Genomic DNA, 20125 nt, shown 5'->3' with positions numbered 1-20125 from the left:
GTGCAGGGTAAATATATGTTAAGCTCAACGAGACATCAGAGATCGATCTCTCAAACCAGACATGTCAAAGGTGGATGAGGTTAATTTGCAGTGCTGTTAAAGCCTGTTGTTCCAATTCTCAAGCATATTTGAAGCAAACTTTTCAAATGCTGCTAAAAAGGCATCACAAAGCCGCTAGCACCACCAAACAGATTTGTAATGCTGGAGACTTCTACATTGACACCCCGACTGCTGTTATAAGAGAGTAGAGCAGTACCTCAAGTGGGCATTAAACCTTTTTCTGTCAACCTTCTCGAAACTTAAAATACTTTAAATATCAAGCTATTGACAACAAAGGTCAAAGAGACCTCTTAAAGCAAAAAGCCGTTCCCGTGTACTGGAGACTGAATGTCTCAGTCCACTGACAAATAATAACCCACCTTGTATGCATTGAGAGACACCTAGAGCTAAGTGAGAAAATATGTTCAGTTATATACCCTATAATTTTCAATGCTTTGTAAGAGTTTCAACAACAAAGACCATACTATGAACATATGACAACATGTGTTCTGATGCAGCTTCCTGATGTTTTCCACAAACTCATTAGTGAAGCTGTGCGTTCACATAAAACTGCAGGATGGAAAAGAAGTCTTCTCTCCTGGGGCTGACCCTAGCAATCGTCTCATCACCAGCTGGCCCGCCTAAAGCCACGGCAGCATGTGTTTGTGTGGTTAAAGAGATAAAACAGACAGTCCGATAGAGAAGACATAATCTTGAAGCGGTTGAAGCCCAGCAGCAGAAATCATAAACCTGCAGGACAACACTGTTCTTTTATCACCAATAAACGGTGAGAGCAGAATTTGATATTACCTCTAAGAGGAATGCAGTGAACGCCCTAAAGGTGTACAGCTGGGCTTTCTCTTGGCCGTAACAGAAGGGGACACGTGTGGAAACTGCTGCTGCAACTGCTTTGCTACTGGAACAAGGTTAAACTGATGGTCAAACCAAACTACACTTTTCTTCAGTTCAGTAATGTAAGAAGAGGTACTTCTTGACTCCCGCTCAGCTCTGCAGTCATATATGGCAAAACATGTCACATGCTTAATGTAGCTCATTGTGGAGGGACATAGTCTGAGACACAAAAACTGCCTCCAACCTCATCAGAGCCACTGTTCGCCTGACACTAACGACCACTCTTACTTCTATTAGTGCTTTGAGAATATGAAATAAGGTGAAAAAAATGATGTAGTAAAAAAAATAAATTGCATCACTTTTAATACAACCATTTATTTTGAATCATTATCTCTGATTTTAATTTGCCTGGTTGGCATCGAATGTTGTATGGCTGGCATTTTTGTAAAACCTTTCACTTCAACTTTTATGATTTGTACTTTACAAGGAATCTTGGAAACCAAAGTAAAGTAGGGTATCATCCATATGACTTTTGAATAATATGTGAAAACCTATAATTAATTATTGACAATGCTAAGAACAAATCTATGGATTGGTAGGATGGGTAAATAGACAGGACTTTGATACCACTGCTCCACTCCATGATTACTATTGTACAGACTCTGGGTCCAAATGACCAAGTGCCTGTATCAGAGTTATTTGGCCTCATTTTTTGTGGAGTGCGAGAAAGAGGAGAGGTGCTATCTATCTTTATCTACAGTAATTGGTGTTAGTAGTTAGCTTGCAAATTAGCCCTGCGAGTTAGCATACCTTACTTCACCAAGCCTCTAGCACCACCAAATGTTGACACAGGTTTGTTTTATTGGAGCCTTCTACATTGATACCCCAACTGCATCATCACAGTGGTCAAATACAAATTCTGACCTTGCACTGTGGCATTTTTCCTTTCATACACAATAAGATAAATTAATGTAAAAACAATCAGAGTGGGGTGTTTATGTACATGTGTTCCCTGTGAAACACACTTTGCATCCCTTCACATATCTACGTCACTGATTGTGTTGTTGTCAATCACTGGTCTCAACTGACTGCTACCATACCAATGAGATTAGTTCTCCTGCCACTTAAGCCTTGTGTATACGTACAGCTCAACAGCAATTTGGTGGTGGTGGGGGGGGGGCATCCTCCAACCATGTGAATGTTCAGGTCCAAAGTTTAAAATCTTAGAGAGCTGCTGTAGATTGGGTGTAATTGCCTGACATAAAGAAGATCCCTGACATGGAACTTTTATGATGTTTGATTTTCCCCATTCAAGACAAGTGTGGTTGAGGGGGGAGGAGAAGAAGAAGAAGAGGAGGGGGGTTATGTCGGCAAAGGAAGGCTAAGGAGAGGAAAAGAAAGATGAGACAAAGGGAAGGAATTCACAAAGAAAATAAGAAAGACACTATATAACACTAAGTATTTTTTTCTCTATAGTAAAAGATGGAGGTTGTTCTAACTTCTAACAATAAAGTGTATTTAAATAGATTGTGCATTGGTTTGTGCTATTTAAGTTTGGAGATGTCACACCCTGGCTACATGAACAAATTTAAGGAGAATTGTATGAACGGTTTACGTGCTACCAGGCCAATAAACTGCTCCAGAAAAGGCATTAACTGACACCATAAGGCAGGGGAATATAATGTAGGAGGAATTACTTTTCACACAGTGTCTAAACAAAACTATAGCAACACGGACAATCAGCAAAACACATGTTAATGACAAACTGGTAGAAATGCTAAGCAGACAGACACCTACCTCTTTCTATGGGAGTTCTGTTGGTTTGGTCTTTTAGGCGCAGGGTCCGAGGCCTTGAGGTGACGAAACCGCCGTTTGCGACAGGGGGCCACGTCTGTTATGTCCTGTAGGCTGCCATCCAGTGGGCTTGGAGTAGAGGAGTCTGTGGAGAGCATAAACCTGTCATAAAACAGTGGCCTAAAGGAGAGATGGTCAATATTATTTAATTGATATGTGAATCTATATCTGAGATCATTAGTATATCATATCCTGTGCCTGACTTATGGACACAGATGTGAAACTTCAAATAATCTGCAAAATTAATTCAATTTGACTCATCAGATATCTCAGGCAGAATTCCACACAAAAATAAATGTAATAGTCAATAACTGCTTTATTAATTGTGTATGTTCATAAGCCCCTTTTAGTCTTTTTAATCCATGAATAGCAATGATGTCTGTTGCTTGGTCCGGACATATTTCCACAACAATTGGATTGGTTGCCATGAAATTTCGTACAGGCAATAATGTTATTATTCAGCCTTTACACTTCCATTAGAGAGGTAGGATTTCTATTAAAAATCGTTTGCATCAATAAACTATTCAGAATATTAAATGCTGATTAGATGTCCATCTTCCACGAGACCACTGTGAAATGGATTCAAGATATCTGATTAACTCGTGGTGCTACCTCCTTTACATGTTCTCTTCTCATACTGTGGGATTGGAGTTGCAATAACTTGAAGCATGAGGGTCTTGGTTTGCCATGCCGTATACGAGCCTGACAATCAAATGATTTCAGGCACTGAAAAAACATTGTCTGGGTCACACGAGCGATGATGTGTACACCTGCGAACCCGTGAGCAACATGCATTTAACAGCATTTTTTCACAACATAAAAACAATAATGATAAACGAAGCTACACTAAATAACATGTCCACGTATCCAAAACTCTGCGCTAAATAGAGGCTCTACTGTGTTACTGTGATATTTCAATAATAGCCCCAAATATTTACCTCATGGTAGTGAGAGAAGCAGGGGAAGTCCCAGGAAACATTCGGGCATGCGTCACCACAAAAATACATTAATTCATCAAACAAACCTGACTTGGTTGTGGACCATTAACACATGTGAGAAAGTGGAAAAAATCAGCTGAGAGATGGGCAAATTCTGTCTCAGTTGCATGATGGGTAGCTTATGTTCTGTTCACATTCATCTTAAACACACACACCTACACCCATCCTCCTGCCGACGACACATTAATCCCACCCGGGCCACATTGGAGCAGAAGTGTAAAGGTTGATGAAGTGTAACGTCAGCCTCTGAAGCTGCTTGTTTTCAAAGGTGTTCTGGGATGTCAGTTCACAGGCTCGCTACTCTGCAATACATAATTCCTTCTCAGTGATGTCATGCTTGGTTTCTGGGCATGAAAACACAGAAATAGTGCAAACACACTCACTTCTCATGGCAACAGCTTAAAAAAAACATCACTCTCATGTTTCACAAAAGTGAAAACTTATATTTAGCTTTTTTCACAACTAGCACTATATTGTTGTGTTTTGAAGTAAGTTAGGTTACTGCTCTTCTCTTCTGTTTCCCATCGGCCGCCACAGTCAGAACGAATGTAACAGCCATTTTCTGCCCTGTGTGATTTAATGTTAACTAATCCTCTCAAACGACAAAATGAAGTACTCTCAGTAGATGCTTCGTGGATGTTTCCGTATGAAAACTCATTCTGTTGACTTAGAGAAATGTCTGGTCAAAGACTAATAGAGTCAAGAGTTTGGCCTGGAACTACGCTTCCTGGAAAAGTCCCTGCTCTAAAGGAATCTTGACAGGAATAGAAAATGTGAGGTAATATGGAGAATTTTTACTTTACTCATTCAACAACTCCTAACATTAGCAGTAGGAGAGCTGATCAGACATAAGCTGCTGTTATTGAGATCAAATTCTTTCTTTCCGTCCAACCAACTTTCCCTCCCTACCTACTGAGACACATCAATAAACAATAGCCTCAGTCACACAAAAAAAAAACTGAAAGCAGTGTAGCCTTGCTTTCGTTTCACTCACCTTTGTAAAACAGCAAGTCCTATATTTTATATGTTAAAACTCTATCCCAAAGGTTTCCAGGAAATTTTCAAATCTAGGGAAATCTCTAGTTTTAATCAGGGTAACCATGTTTTTCATTTGGTCACCTATCAGTGGCATCATATCCCCCTTAGTGGATCTGTTGTTTGCCTGACAGAAGAGCAAAATAGATTTTTTTGACCAGTTTTAAGTAAAATGTTAATGATTCACTTCTTCGATTTTGGTGTTTTTTAACTTAAATTATCGGATAAACAAACTAAGCAGCATCTACTTGTCATGCAGCCCCTCAGAGTTTTTCTTTCAAAACACGTTTTTAGGATTTTTTTGTCTCTGAATTGGGTTTATGTTGAGGTAGCATAAGGTGGAAAAATCATGATTAAATCAAGTTTATCAAGGTAAAGAAAAATTACTTTTTGATGATTCACCGGAGCACGGGTTAATGGAGGTGGGACAATGCAAAGTTTGAGGTAAAATCCAGTAGCAGAAGAGTTGGGGGCTTCACTGGCAGAGATCTTACCCCGGGATTGTAAAGTGGAGGCTGCAGTGCACTTCACTTCCTCTGGCTCCTCGTCAGTGCTCCCTCCATATTCATCCTCCTCTGCTGCTGTTTGGTGGGTTTTTACTGAATTTTTCTCTCCCTCAGAACTTTAACAACAGAAACCAGAGACAGAAAATTATTCTTTCTGTTCTACAATGTGAAACACAACAGTGTAGAAATATCCACCAAACGTTCAAAAACGGAATAAACACTGAATTATATGTCACATGATTTTAACCACACAGGAAATAACTCTGGAAACTGGAAAAAAAAATTGTATATTCATTATTTTAAAGTAAATGTATGTGAGCTCATTTCAGAAAATCTGAAGGTGATTCATAAAAGTTAAAGATGAAAGTGTTGTAGTGTTTGTGGATAAATTAGTGCTGACACGGACTGTTCATCATTAAATCTGAAAGTAGCTGAACTATCAGATTAAGTGTAAACATTGAATCTTTCACCTTCTCCAATGCAAAAGCTGAGTTTGAAGGAGATACACATGGAAAACATCCAATTATAAGCGGTAAACCTGGATTCCTGCAGTTGTGAGACAGTTTCCTGAAGACTGCGGATCTTTGCTTTCTTCTCATTCAGGACGAGGACAAATCGAGAGTAGAGCTCTGTCTCCAGGGCTTCTTTACCACCAATGTATCGCTTCATGCTTAAAAAATAAAGAAACACAGAAAAAAATACATAAGTCTTAAAATGTGGAAGTTACAACTTTTCTTGATAACTTTTATGCATAAACCTCCCATGAAACAAACACACAGAACAACAATGATGGATGGAGGAGTCAAGGGGCTGATTTTAAACAAAAGCCACACTGCATATGACAATCAAAACAACTGACTCTGATTTACTATAATCATGAATTAGTTATAATATTGAGCCTTATCTTTAATATAATAACATTTTTTTGCTTTAATTGATTCTATAGTTTAACTTTTTACAGTTTTCAAAATGTTTTTACGCTTCTAATCTGCACATTTGGTCAGTCTTAAAAGAGCATTAAATGCATGCTAATTTGCTATACAAATAAATGTGCTTTATAATTTTTTGATTAATATATCCAACATTATATGTTTTATCACTTTTATTGTTTCTTATAATTTATATTGTTCTATTGCTTATATATATAAAATTTATTTTTACATTGGTGGATGTTGTTTTTGTTATACTGTATATTTGTATTGAAAAAGAGAGCTTCACTCTTCACCATAGACTGTTTATAAAAAGCTCTGCGCACAACGTCCAGCACGCAAACAATACAATTTGATATATCATACAAATTATATTGTAGACCTTTAGGTCTAATAGTTCTGGAACATTTTAAAGATTGTAATTAATTATAATAAATATGTATTTGTAAAATGTCTGTCTTCTCTCTATCTGCCGCTCTTGCATGTGTAGCACTGCACTAGTACTCTAAAATCAAGCAGTCAAAATCAATCCAAGCCATAATTTACAAAGTAAGTGTAACTAACAGACACATGAAATTAGTTAAAATGTACAAGATTTTCTGACATGTCTTGCAGTTGAGGTTTAAACTGGCATGAAGATGGAAAAACTCAAGGTGAGAACAAATCCTGGAGTAAAGCTATTTAGTTTCCTCTGCAGTGTGATTTAAAGTTGTTATTTGAAGTGATATACCAGCTGTTAACCACCATTTAACATCATAAATATGTTTGAAAACTACTGTACTTGTGAAATTTCCTAGATATTCCCTCAACTTTCAGTGAACTCTTCGGTAAAACCTGTATGGTTCTGATTCTGTGTAGTGGAGACACTGGTTTCTGTGCGTCATGTGTGTTTACTCTGCAGTGATGCGTTGCTGCTCTTGTCTTAGTTTCCGGTTCTCCTCCTCTAGATCATTGTTCTGATGGTCCAGTGTATTTCCCTTCTGCAGACTGTGAATCAGTAACTCCCTCACAGCCTCCGCCGGCTCTGCGACAGACTTCAACAAAACAGAACCCAGCCTGAACTGCAGCAAGAGAACAAAAGTGAAAGAAAGATTATACAACTCTGGCTCAATGGACACGCCATATTAATTCCAGTGTTTTCACTGTTGCCCACACACTTTCGCCAAGTGGCAAATGCAGTTTCTGTATTTGAAGGGACAGAGGAGAGTCAAACCCAAAACCCTGCCAAAGTAACATTCTTATCAATGTAAAACTGATCTTATTGATGATGCCAACCAAAACCTCCAGTTTTTTTTTCATTGTCTTTTTTCTATTTGGAAAATATATCAGCACAACCTTGAGTTTTCAAGGTTGTGCTGATATTTTTGACAAGCTAAGCCAACCTGCGATGACTGAAGCAACACACACTGTATTAGACATCAGTGTTTGTTATGAAATCCGTTGACCTTTTTAAGGACAAACTAACAAACCAGCAAGAGATGGAAGACAGAATGATTTCCCAAAAAGCATAAATTAAAACTATATTCTTAAATGTATGAAACAGATTGTATTCTGGAATAATGCCATTTTTAAAATGGTTTCTGTTATTCAGCAAAGGTAGCATTGACTAATATCCAATTTTTCATTGGAGCTACCTTAATAATTTAGTTTTTTTTGCCACTTATCATCTCACATTACAAAGTTGTTGATGTGAACTTGATGATTTACACAGAGCAATATTCGCTATTTTTAGCTTTGTTTGGTCTCCACCATCTTCTAAATATCTATCTCTACGATCACCAGTTGCACCAGTGGACAGCAGCTTTATCTGAGCTTTTCTACATGAAAACAGCTGTCTGTTGCTGAAAATAAGGCTAAAGTGAGCAGAGCAAATCAAAACAATGCAGATTGTCAGGTGACAAATCTTTGTGATTCATCCCCAGGGGTTACTTCTATTACATGCATCTGAGCCATACTTCATGTTTAAAAACATAAACACACGGATAAGCATAGCCTTAGAGGATATTCATATTCCACAGACTACAATATTTTTTTAAGTTTTTGGCCTGCTCACAGACATACAGTATAAGAAAACTGTCCCCTGGGGGACAAAGTTTTCCCCTAATCAAGTTTGCGCACAGATAACAGGCAGAACAGTGCCATCACCACTGACCTCTGCAACCATCGCCTCCCTAAATAAGTGACCTCTACAGAGGTGAGAGGCACAGCTGTGTGTCTGCACAGCCTGGAGATAAGAGAGATACACAGTCAGCGCGGAGGATTATTTAATCAATGACTCACTGCTGTTGTTAATTTCCCATTGTATCACTTTTCCCTAATTATAAAATGTCATAACAATAACATATCCTTTTCATTAAATTTCAACTAAATTTCAATTTAAGTCAATAAATTAGACGTATGTTATCTCTTTTATGTTTTATTTCTAATCTCGCCTTCCCCGCCTCTGCCTTTCCTTGTCATTTTGGGTTATTTACAAGTCTCTTATATTTGCCAGCCATTACTTCACCACCTCTTAGAAATGTTAAATAAATAACCTCAGACTACACAGCCAGCTAAAATAGTGCTCGAAATGGAAATTCCTCTTCTGAGCTCTTCTGGCAAACACTTCCAGGTGTTGCCTCATCCTACTTTTGGTGAGTATTAAGCTTTTAATGGTTAGAGTTTCACCAAACACATGCAGGCATCTGGGCTGTAAAGCATCTGTTCAAAGAGGATGTTGTGGACTGGTCTGAGACACCACCATGTTGGCTGGGCAGTGTTGATGTGGGAAAAAGGTTCTCATGTTTTCATAGAGACACTTTTGTTTCAAAAGCTGCTTCTTACTCACAGGTCTACATAATTAACTACTGGACTTTTATTTAGGGAGAAACCTCAGAGGGCAACTCCACCTTTTCTAAATTTACTACAACATTAATATAGAACTGGTGAATGTAAAAGACATTAATACGCCTGCATGCTTATGAACACAGGAGTCAAAACTTCAGAGGACAGGAGGACTGAGCTCAAGTAATCACACTGTTAAGATCCCTGGAATATAAGTAAAAGATAAAAATACAGTTTTATGGTAAATGGTATGTTTTTAAATTGAGCTTTCCTAGTCTTGATGACGACCCAAAGAACTCTATAGTACAGTTTTACCACACACACACGGGGGGGTTGGGGTTCAGTGTCTTACCCACCAACCTTCTGGTTAGTCAACCACCCGCTATATCTCCAAAGCCTTGTTTTACCTTTGTATTTCCACATAGTTGTTTTCAAAACATTGGGCACATCTGGGCTAGTTACGTATGACAAATTGTACATACATGTACCAACAAAACATATAATACACCAGATATTAACAGATTTTTCAGACACAGCAAATGTTGTACAACGAAAACTGTAACAGTTGTGAATCGCCAATGGTGTATGTAAATACACCAGGATATTTGTTAAACCCCAAGTTGACACAAGTAAGTACCCAGAGCATGCTGGGTAAAACTGGCATACTAAGAACATTCATATTGTATACAGAGTTCACATATATGGCCTCATCTGAGGCTTTGTTGTTTATTGAATTTTGTGGGGCCATAACACTTGTAATAAGTTTCACTTTTATTTCTGCTGGGAGGGAAGAGAAGGGGACAGCAAGTATGAGATACAGGGTTCTAATTATCTATAGTTGATTCTTTGCCATTTATCTGTCCCTTTAGGTTAGCATGTTGAAGGGTAGAAAGATGAGGAGCAGCACAATCAAAAGGCAGAAGTAGACTGGTGCTATTACTGCTGAGAAGATGGAGCCAATCGAGCTGCTGAAGGCAAGTTGATTCAGAAGAAATGGATTCATAATGTAAGAAGTCTGTTTTCATTGGCAAGATACTGAACCCAAAGACTAGAAAAGTGCGAGATACATACAGACCATTTATTGGTTTGGACTTTTTGGTTGGTACAGGTTAAATTTATTTTGTTATGCTTCTTGGTCTGTGTTTATGGGGACTAATTCACACTGTATCCCACTGAATTGTAAAGTGAATAAACTAAAAAGCTTGAAGAAATATTCCTGCCAGCAGTCTTTATCTTCTTTATCACTTTTATTGGACACTCACTATGACATCATCCGATTCAAATTTTACTACACAAACTGGATCAGTTGAGTGAATATACCTTGCAGCTTAAATCTATTGATGTAAATTGATCCAATAGCATGAAACATTGATACCACATATCACAGAGAAACATACACATCACACACATCACACGCTGACAAACTGCATGAGCACAAACACACTAGCTTGGTATGCTAACCACCTCATGTAACACCTGCACATTTGTGAGTCTCTGCTGGTGTTTTGCAGTGGTGGACAGGGGCTGCGATTACAGAGGACCAGGAATGAGACCCAAACCTTTCATTATGACTCATAACTTTATGACTTGTGAATTTTATGGTGAGCCAGCGAAACCCTCTCAGGACACATAACAGTACACTTCTGTAAAAACACATATTTGTAGAAAATCCGATCAGTTCATTTCCCTTTTACCCCAAAAGACGCACGTACAATTCCATTCTGTCATAACTACTATGGCAACAAAGGATTGTGTCAACATAATGAATGAATGTGTCCACACAACTGACCCCTGAACAGGGATTACTCAGTACATTGCCAAAGGCCATCAGATTGGTAAAGTCCTTTCAGTCAACACTTTTTTCAGTTACACTTTCAACTCCTGCGTCTGGAGTTTGCTAGAAGTTAACATCTCCTATTAACATTTTTTTTACAGATCAAATCAGATGAGTCAAAAATATAATTTTTCTATTTATTTGATCAGAAACAAAAAAACAGCCAATGTAAAAAAAGACTCAACCACGTGATCCCAAATCCTCTGATGACTTTTTAAAAATTAATTTTAAACATCTAAAGTCGATGGTGCATTTAAATTAATTATTTGTTACATGATAAAACAGACCAAATGTGCTGATTTGCAAACAGTTTAACACAGGGTTCACAATGAAAGTTAAATATATTTTTGACCTGCTGAAATGCAGATCATTTATGAGCCAAATGAAAATCATATTTTCAACAACCCATGCTATTTAAAAGACTGTGCCCAGAAGCTTACTACGATTTGAAAGTCTCTCATCACACATGATTCTTTGTAGTAATTATTATTTTATATTGGTTAATTAATTGGCGAGGTACCACTGTAACCATCATATGAAGCCACGACTCAAGTTTCTAGAAAAATATTACCAGCTGAAGGTGAGAGCTGACTGAACTTTAACACCATTCATCTCTTCCTTAGTTAAGTCAGGAAAATAAAACAAGCATTGCTGCACTTCTCTCTGGAGGTTTTAAACAGCCATGATAAATGAGGGTGCACCATTATCTACAGTAAACGCAGTACTGACGTCATGTGAAAGATTAACAGTGACAGCTCCTTACATGACTCTAATGTCAACAATCACCTCCACATTTTACTGATGTTGTACTACATTTACTACTACGTTATTTAAGTGGACCTTGTGACTCATCAGTGTGGGCAGAGAGAAATTTAAATAAACACACTCAAACAAACATGTCCGACCATGAAGCCAGAGTTAAATGTGTTGGTATAACAACTCCAGCAGTTATCTGTGCTGAGCTACAAAAAAAAGACTAATGACTGTGCTGTGTCAGAGTTGCGTTTTTGGGGCACTTACTGAGATATCTTTCTGCACCTTCTCATATGCCAGTGTAACAGTGGAGCTGTGGTTTGGTGGAGACGGCATCAGGGTGAAGCTGTATGTGATGGAGCTCTCTGTCCCAGTCAGTGCTTGCTGGAGGTCATGGATGTACCTCTCCTTCTTCATCTCCAGCTCCTTCGCCTCCTCACACAGCGCTGCGTCACTCACTGCACACAGAACCCAAACACAACAAGGGTATACCTGAATTACCTGCTCAACATTCACAGAAAATGTATATACTGAAAACAAGAAAATATATAAATACGGGCAGTGTGTAAGCATATGCAATGAAACAGCTGTAACACCACCAAGAGTTCCTTTTAACACCTGGTAATGTGGCGCCAAGTGCAACACAAGTGTCTTTACTAGTTTCAGACATACAGACACAGCCGTCTTCTTTCCATACAGCACCTACATTATTTAAATGCGAATGCAGCAAAGTGCATCTGAGCACCCATGAGCATGTTAAAATGAGGTGTGATCAGGTGCATTGCTGGTGCATTGTTATCTTGAAGCAGCGGAAAGCGAATGGCGAAAACCTAGTCTGAAGTCACCTATCGTGCTCAGTGCTGTATAAAGATAGCTTAATGTGTTAATTTCAAAGTTATTTTAAAGTAGGGCAATAAAACAATATCAATAATTATTGTAAAATATATTTTAAATATATATACAAACACACACTAAATATATAAAAACATATGGCTTGAGCATTGTGTATGTAGTGTTTTGGTTAGTGGTTATCGTCCATTTTAACTTATAAGGTGCATCATCAAGGCAATATCCACTTACATGGGGGCTGCGCAACAAGTGCACACTCTGCTTGTTGCACCCACAGATGATCTGTTAATACTTTAAGTGATATAGTAGTAAGAAAGAAATGTTCTCCCTTTGCACCAGATCCACCATTATAATATCAATCCACCGAGGTGCAAGAGTACCTGGCTTTTAAAGGGGATGTGAGCATATTCTCCCCTAAACACACCCATGATTAATTAAGAGATCAAACATGAAACAAATTTTAAAGTCACATTACATTCACGATGTGCGCCGCAGAACCATTTTTTGATTACTTCCGTTACACGTGTGAGTAGTAAGTATAGTAGTGAGTAACACAACCAAATACTAGCTGAAGTAATAACAACTACTGCATTAAACATTTTGTGGAAACGCCAGAGATGCCAGCGCACTTTCCACAAGACAATCAAGAGACACACAAAGCTTGTATTCTCAATTCCTTGTCTTCTCTGGAGCTGTGTCTGGGTGACTGTCATTTCCAGGGCTACCTCGGGCTGACCAGTGGCCGGTTTGATCAACTAAAGATCAGCTAACTCAGGTCAGTCAAAATACCTGAGTCCAGTGAGTCTCATTCTTAGCTCTGACTGGTTCTTGCAACATTTCCAAGCTCAAATATTTCAATTCAAGTGATATACACGAAGGACACAGATTTCGCGTTTATATTGCATCACGCTAGTCACGTCACGTCTGGTTTAAACAACGTCTTTTGGAACCTGGTGAAGCAGCCTTTTTCCTACCATTAAATAGAAAGAAAAGGTTTTGGCACAACTAAATACACTTGTGCCATGTGCTTTGGACCATGAGATTAGATAACTAAAACAGAACCAGAAAATGAGTGTTTGTCATGCAGCAACTACAGAGAACTAGAATCAACCAGCCAGTCCAGTGTCAGGAAATATGGCCACAGTCTCTGCTTGTGTTCCTGAGGTATAGTGTTAAACATAGGCCAGAAGCCCGTTTTGCAGAAAACTATGTCACAGTTAAACTGACCTTTAACCTTTTGGAAATACAATTTTAAAAACACAATCCCATCTTATTCAACACTTTTCTCATAAATTGACATAATTCGGACATTAACTCTTGTTGTTGTGGTCTAAATCATGTCTGGCGAGGGACGGGGGACCAACACAAGGTATTTAGTTATTCTTTGAGTCCAAATGAAGAGTTGTATCAAATTTAAAGGTTTAGTGTGTAGAATTTAGTGACATCTAGTGGTAAAGTTGCATGTTGCAGCTGAATGCCCATCACCTCACCCTCCCCTTCCTAAAATGAAAGAGAACCTGTGGTAGCTACAGTTGTTATATAAAAATCAAAACGTGTTTAGTTTGTCCAGTCTGAGCAACTGTAAAAAAAAACATTTCAGCCTCCGCAGAGAAGACCCACTCCTGTTGTAAATATTACGTTTTTAAATATAAAGGGCCCATTGTAGGGTAAAGAAAACAGCAATTCGTACAATTTGAGGAAACACACAAGTGAAAACATCACTAGGATTATTTTATATTCAATTTCTGCCAAAAGATCCCTTTTAAACTAAATCTCACATACTGACCCTTTAAAAAAATCTCTTTAGGTAATTGCTGAGAAGCTGCCTACTGGAGACTGGGATGGACAGTTGCACAAACATTTTTCCTGGCATGACTCTTGCTTAGGTGAAGACATAAAAAGTAAGGCTGTATAAAATGATATGTATACAATATCAATTATATAACAAATTAAGGTACCCAATGGATAAGAAAATATAACATCATAAATGCAGTGACTGCATCTCAACAGTACTCAACAGAAACATCTGGATCCTGAGGTGTTGTTAGGATTTTGTTTCACACTAACAGCGTGAGCCTTCATAGAAATGGCTGCTGAAAGGAAAACATGCCTCCAGACGCTGTTATGCGAGTGGAAGCACCTTTTTGATGTCCAAGGTAAAAGGAGAGACCTGTTAAAACTAACAGGTTATAGTGCGCAATCACACAAGATAACAAATAGTGGTTCGCAGAAAGAAATCTCTGAATACACAATATGAAACTCTCAATCAAAGCTTACATTAGCGAAGTAAAAGAGAGCAACAGGAGGTGTTTGGAACACAAACTATCAGACCTTCTAACTTATTTGGAATATTAGGTTGTGATCAATGGCAACATTCGTTTTAGAAAATGATTTATGTATTCATTTATTAAGAAATTTAATCCACCACTTAGTTGTAATTGTATTCTTATGGGACATAACTCTTGCATTATGCATTGGCTCTTATGTCTGTTAAAATTCACTTTATGCTTTTGTAAACTATTTGATACACTCAATGTGCTGCTGCTGCCTTCAGGACAGTGACAGAAAAGTGTTTTTTCTTTGCTTGTAAATTCCCAGATCTCACGCAGTAATAAACTTTGGGCATGAATTACAAAATAGATGTCCGTAATGAACCTGTAGGATCTGCATTAAGCAAGCTTGGATTCCAGCTCCATGAAGAATCTTGGGATGAGAGGGTTCAGGCTGTTGTAGGGGACACTAATAAATCTACAGCTGGCAGTAGCTGTCAGAGCAGCTGAGAAGGTCAACGATGGTGCTCTCTAAAATGAGTACAGGTGAAGGGAGAAAGGTGTACTTGGTCAAACAGGTGAGGTTGTCCATATATCAAGTGAGTGAAAATCCGTCCAGTCAGACGTGTAAAACGTGTGAAGACGTGCTGTGAGGACATGCTCTGTTAGGTCTTTACCTTCTCCTCTCCATGCTCCCTGTCCATCAGTTAGCACCAACTGGAAGCCTGAACCTAGGCTCTGCCCCCTCCAGTCCACCCGCAGGAAGTAGGTGGAGTCAGGCTGAGAGAAGACATAAATTTCACGCACTGAGGTGTGCATCTCTGCAAAAAAATCAAAAAAACAAAGCCAGACAAGGTTAAAGAAACTGCTTAATTTATAATAGTTATCAGATTTAAATACGATGCTTTCTTGCATTCACCATTTCGTATCATTATGAATTGAATGTTTTTGACTCATTCGTTTCCTCAAAATATGACGTGAAACCTATTTTCTCATTGGTTCTTGTCTATCACCTCATTCATATAATTTGGGTGTATTTTTAACAGGACAAAGGTCAGCAAAGACAAAAAAAAAAAATGCTAAGACTGTGGTAAAGGGAGCACCTATCCTCAACAAAACAAAACACACAAAAAAAAAATCACAATAGGCCACATACACATAATACATTATGACGTATGACATATGATATGTGTCATTTAAGCTAAAATAGACAAGAAGTTCCTCAAATTCCTCAAAATGGCAAACCTACGGGTCTGTTTGATAGATAAATGAACAATAAGTCAAACAATATTATGCTAATTTTCCTAAGTCCTTCTTCACTGGGCCACTTCAATCGGATCCATGTCTTTTTTTATCAAATTAAGGTCATCCTGAACTTGTCCGTTCTTTCTTGAGGGTGTTTGTAATCAGCATGTCGCTTCAGATTTGACCCAAAACAGTAAAACACTAAAAGACAGGTTGTTCACAAACTTATGACTGGCAGAGAGTGAGCCGACAGCCCTAATTGGTGAAGGTGTGCAGAGCTGGGGCAAACCTGTCATCACTCCCGCTGCTCTTACATCATTTTCCTAGCTCTTGCTGCAGCCTGCTGTTCACGTGCCAGCCGACGCTTCAACTCCCCTCACCACAGCTCCAAGCTAAATGACTCAACCCCCTGACTATGGCTCTGGTTTTAGAGCAATGACTTGATATGATGTGAATTATCCATACAGCAGCCTTCAGCAGGGGGCAGAGCAATTCACTTATAGATAGAATAAAAAACATATTGAGGGTCCGCAGAGAGTGGATCAAACATCAGGGACCCCATGAGGCTTGGCCATAAGAAACCTTAAGGCCTCCAAAAGAGGAATCACACAAGGTCTGCCTGTCGTTTGCTGTTTCAGAACTGTGAACTCAACTGCTATCAAATGCTTTAGGCACCTATTTAATTTTAAAAAATAGAACTAAAGAAGAAGAGCATGTTTGTTTGATATTAAAATGTCAGCAAAAAATGTTAGCATGCATCTCTAAGTAGCTGCTCTGGAAAAAACTACAGTGCCTATACAATGCAGTGAGTTGGCGTGACATTGTGTATGTACGAAGGCCTTTTTATGGGCTCTCTCGTTTTGAAATAAGTCATTCAAAAAGTCAATAAAGTCATCATTTTGACTTGTGGAGTTAATGCTAATTAGGTTCACTAGCTAAATGGTGCTCATCGGTTCAAAGGCTTTTAGACTACCTTTATTACCTACTATTCAAATTTTCGGTAAATGATCCAAGATCTCATCCTTATACTAAGTTGTTGCAAATTGGTCCAGTTTTTAATCATTTTATCATAGATTCTAGATTACAATCCTGCTGAAAAAGAATCAGACAGCAGTGAAAACATTACTATTAGTGTTGAACATTTACAAAAGTAAAATTTAGTCAAATTTGCTAAAACTGTTACGATATCCTGACAGGAGCAGATGAGACTAGATAAGATGGCTAATGCTTGTAGCAATGATATGTTATAGGGAGAATTCAATGCTCCCATTTCTAAACAACCGACTAGAGCCTGAGGAGTGTTGGACCTCGTGTCAATCATGTTACTGTGATGATGTTGCTCAGCTTAGCTTATTACGATGGTTAGGCTACTGGTGAGCATTGTTTTATTAAAAAGTTACAGAATATCCAAACTGTTGTGTTGGCTGTTGAAAGTTTGATATTCATGTAAGTCTGCTCACACAGCAAGGTGTTGCTGGAGTGATTTACTGTCCAACCTGAGTAAGACAAAAAGTGAGGCATTAATTATCGGTTTACTTCACTGAAAAATGAACAGACCTCATGTGAGAAGGAGAATCATGTTATTGTTAAACATTGGTTTTCCTTAGTGCCATTTGGTCGTGTAATGACCAACATGAGCAGGGCTCTTGTAAATGATTAGTCCAGCTCCACGCAAACCGTGTCATCACAGTGCTGTAAGCACTGTAATGCACTAATACACAACCTCTCATTAGGTGTAAGTACAGGCTGAGCAGGGTGAAAGAGAGAAACTTGCACCTCGGTTTGCTGGATACTAATGACTGACCACAGCACCATGCTTCCTAGCTCAGCCAGACACATGTTTCTACAGAGATCAACAGAACCTTCATCTTTAACAACATCCTTTTCACACCTGCTTCACAAGTAAATATATGTGCAGTAAGAGGAAAATTTCATTTGGAAAAAATTATCTTGAAAAACTATGTTTCTTTTATTAAAAGTGTCTATTCCCTGTATCAAAGTTGGGGACAGACAGTAATAAGTAAGGACACTGAGGACATGTCTTCTGTATTTTGAGGAAATTTCTGAATTTCCACAAAGTGGGGATGGTTTATATTCAGAAGTTTTTTCCAAATGGTGGATTGGCTGGTTCCAGTGTTCAGCGGGGATTTCAGTTCTTCCACTATGCTGTCCTGATCTCAATTTCCGTGTATGTACTGTAACTATGATGAATTGGATCACTGCTGAAGAATAATTGATAGTCTAACTAGTTAATAGTTTAAGGCAGCCTTAAAAAAAAAACAGTTTAAAGGAGATAATCCCCACAATGGAAAAGCTTTCACCAGAGCCTGACATTTTGCTGGTATGATAATAACTGAGTTGATCTGTATGCTGTCCATCCACGGTTAACTGACTAACTGTTTCTACTTTTTAATTTTGAATTACTTTTGCTGAGATTTGACCTGACTTTTTCTGTCATCAGAGAATCATTGGTGATTATTAAAGCTGTATTTGGACAAACGTAATCGTTAAATGGAATTTAGTGTGACTCTCTTCTCATGCAGGAGTGTGCATCTCCCCCTCAAAGGACAGCAGAAGAGGTGTAAAAGCATTGCAGCATATAGCTTAACGTTTGCTTAACTGGGTTAACTTAGATGGATATTCAACAGACTAAAGCAGATTCAGCATTCACATTATTGTTTGCCATTGGTTTTTCTTCAGTCTTCAACCACTCCTACCATTCAGTAGTTCAACCAATTTCAACCATTCAAACATCAAAACATTCAGCTTGACCTCTGTCATTCTCACAATGATGTCAGCACTAGATAATCCTCACAATGTACTTTCAAATGATGTCATTTAAGAAATGCTTATACTTCTCTTGTAGTTCCCACATCGTTTACTTCAATTTAAAGCTAATTTATAAACAACGTTGTGCTTTTTCATGCTGTGTACCTCCCAGACTTAATTGACTACTGGCATGTCCAGCTCGATGACTTTAATTTTGCATGTACATACAAGCAGGTGTCACTGAGCGGCTGATTAAATAAACATTTTTATTATCCCTGTGGGGAAAGCTCATTGATATTATGATCCTAAACTCAATTGCTACCTCCACACACACTTAGCTATGTGAAATACCTCATTCATTTAGAGCGGTTTTAGGTAATTTATTTCTTAATTCAGCTTTGTACGCATATACTGTTTCAGCTTCCACATTCAATTAGCTGAGATGTTTTTAAAGCAATTTATTTAATCAAATTCTGAAATCTTGCTTCAATCAGGGTTCCTCTTCCCGATTGTTGAGTCTGCATTTCAACTGTTTTAGGTACAGACTTCAAATTTCAAAACCTCGGCTCAACTTCAGCTTGCAGGTTTTTCAGCTAGGCAATGCTTTTCAACACATCCAACGAATTCCACTGTCTATAACTTTTCTTTTCTCTAGATGCAACTAATATTCAGCTGTCTGCAAACTTGTCAGAGGGTTAAGTTAGCAATAACGTTTATACTTTTTTATCATGTAATCTGATGAGACCTAACAGTTTATAATCTAGTGTGTGTGACCATAGGGCTCCTTTGTATCGTAAATCAGTACTTATAAATATTGTTTGACAGCTTTCATACTCATATTATTGTTCGACTCGTGACTACACAGACTAAAACACTGTCCAAAGGAAGCCTTCAGTCAAAAGAGGAGGGGGTGAGCCACTGTCCAGCTGCTATCAGGTTCTGTTTACTTCTTAAACACCTCAAGTCACAGCGTCCACACCTCCACCACTTTCTATCTCACCCGCAGCTTCACCGTGTCGGGCCCTCGGTTTGTTTCACGGAGATAAATCCCACCTTTCGTTTGCTTTACTTCAACAACAACTCACAGCAGCAACGGGAACTGTGATTCTACGTCATCACTCTGCGACGGAGTTTAACAGCTGATCTCGGGAGGGGGCGAGGCAGGTTAAACAAGACATAAAGTTATCATCAATACATTTTATTAAAAGCAACCAGTTTTTATTCATAGGAGAGAAATTCTCCATGATCAACAATTTGATTTGATTTGATTTTTTATATTTACATTTGCATGTTAAAACCTTTTTAAAGGAAACAGCAAATGTGCATTATGTGAAATGTCTGAATACAGATGTTCAGTGCACACAGCAGC

General features: G+C 38.3%; 1 protein-coding gene across 2 annotated transcripts in view; it reads right to left on the bottom strand.

Annotated features, from left to right (window-relative positions):
* xrcc4 (X-ray repair complementing defective repair in Chinese hamster cells 4) overlaps positions 1-19886 on the bottom strand; it is a 28897-nt gene extending 9011 nt beyond the window's left edge. The window contains exons 1-7 of one of the 2 annotated variants that reach the window (XM_053411605.1): positions 19757-19886; positions 15420-15563; positions 11891-12081; positions 7108-7274; positions 5823-5954; positions 5273-5400; positions 2689-2830 (exon numbers count right to left, since the gene is read on the bottom strand). In XM_053411605.1, the coding sequence (XP_053267580.1) occupies positions 2689-2830; positions 5273-5400; positions 5823-5954; positions 7108-7274; positions 11891-12081; positions 15420-15561 (902 nt within the window). In that variant the 5' untranslated portion in view covers positions 15562-15563; positions 19757-19886. The remainder of the gene's footprint in view (positions 1-2688; positions 2831-5272; positions 5401-5822; positions 5955-7107; positions 7275-11890; positions 12082-15419; positions 15564-19756) is intronic. The other variant, XM_053411606.1, reaches the window with a different exon arrangement.
* Positions 19887-20125: the final 239 nt, after the last annotated feature.

Source organism: Pleuronectes platessa, chromosome 19 (assembly GCF_947347685.1).
Source record: "Pleuronectes platessa chromosome 19, fPlePla1.1, whole genome shotgun sequence".
Classification (NCBI taxonomy): Eukaryota; Metazoa; Chordata; class Actinopteri; order Pleuronectiformes; family Pleuronectidae; genus Pleuronectes; species Pleuronectes platessa.
Note: the sequence above shows the minus strand (reverse complement) of the source record. Positions and strands in the feature narration are given on the sequence as shown.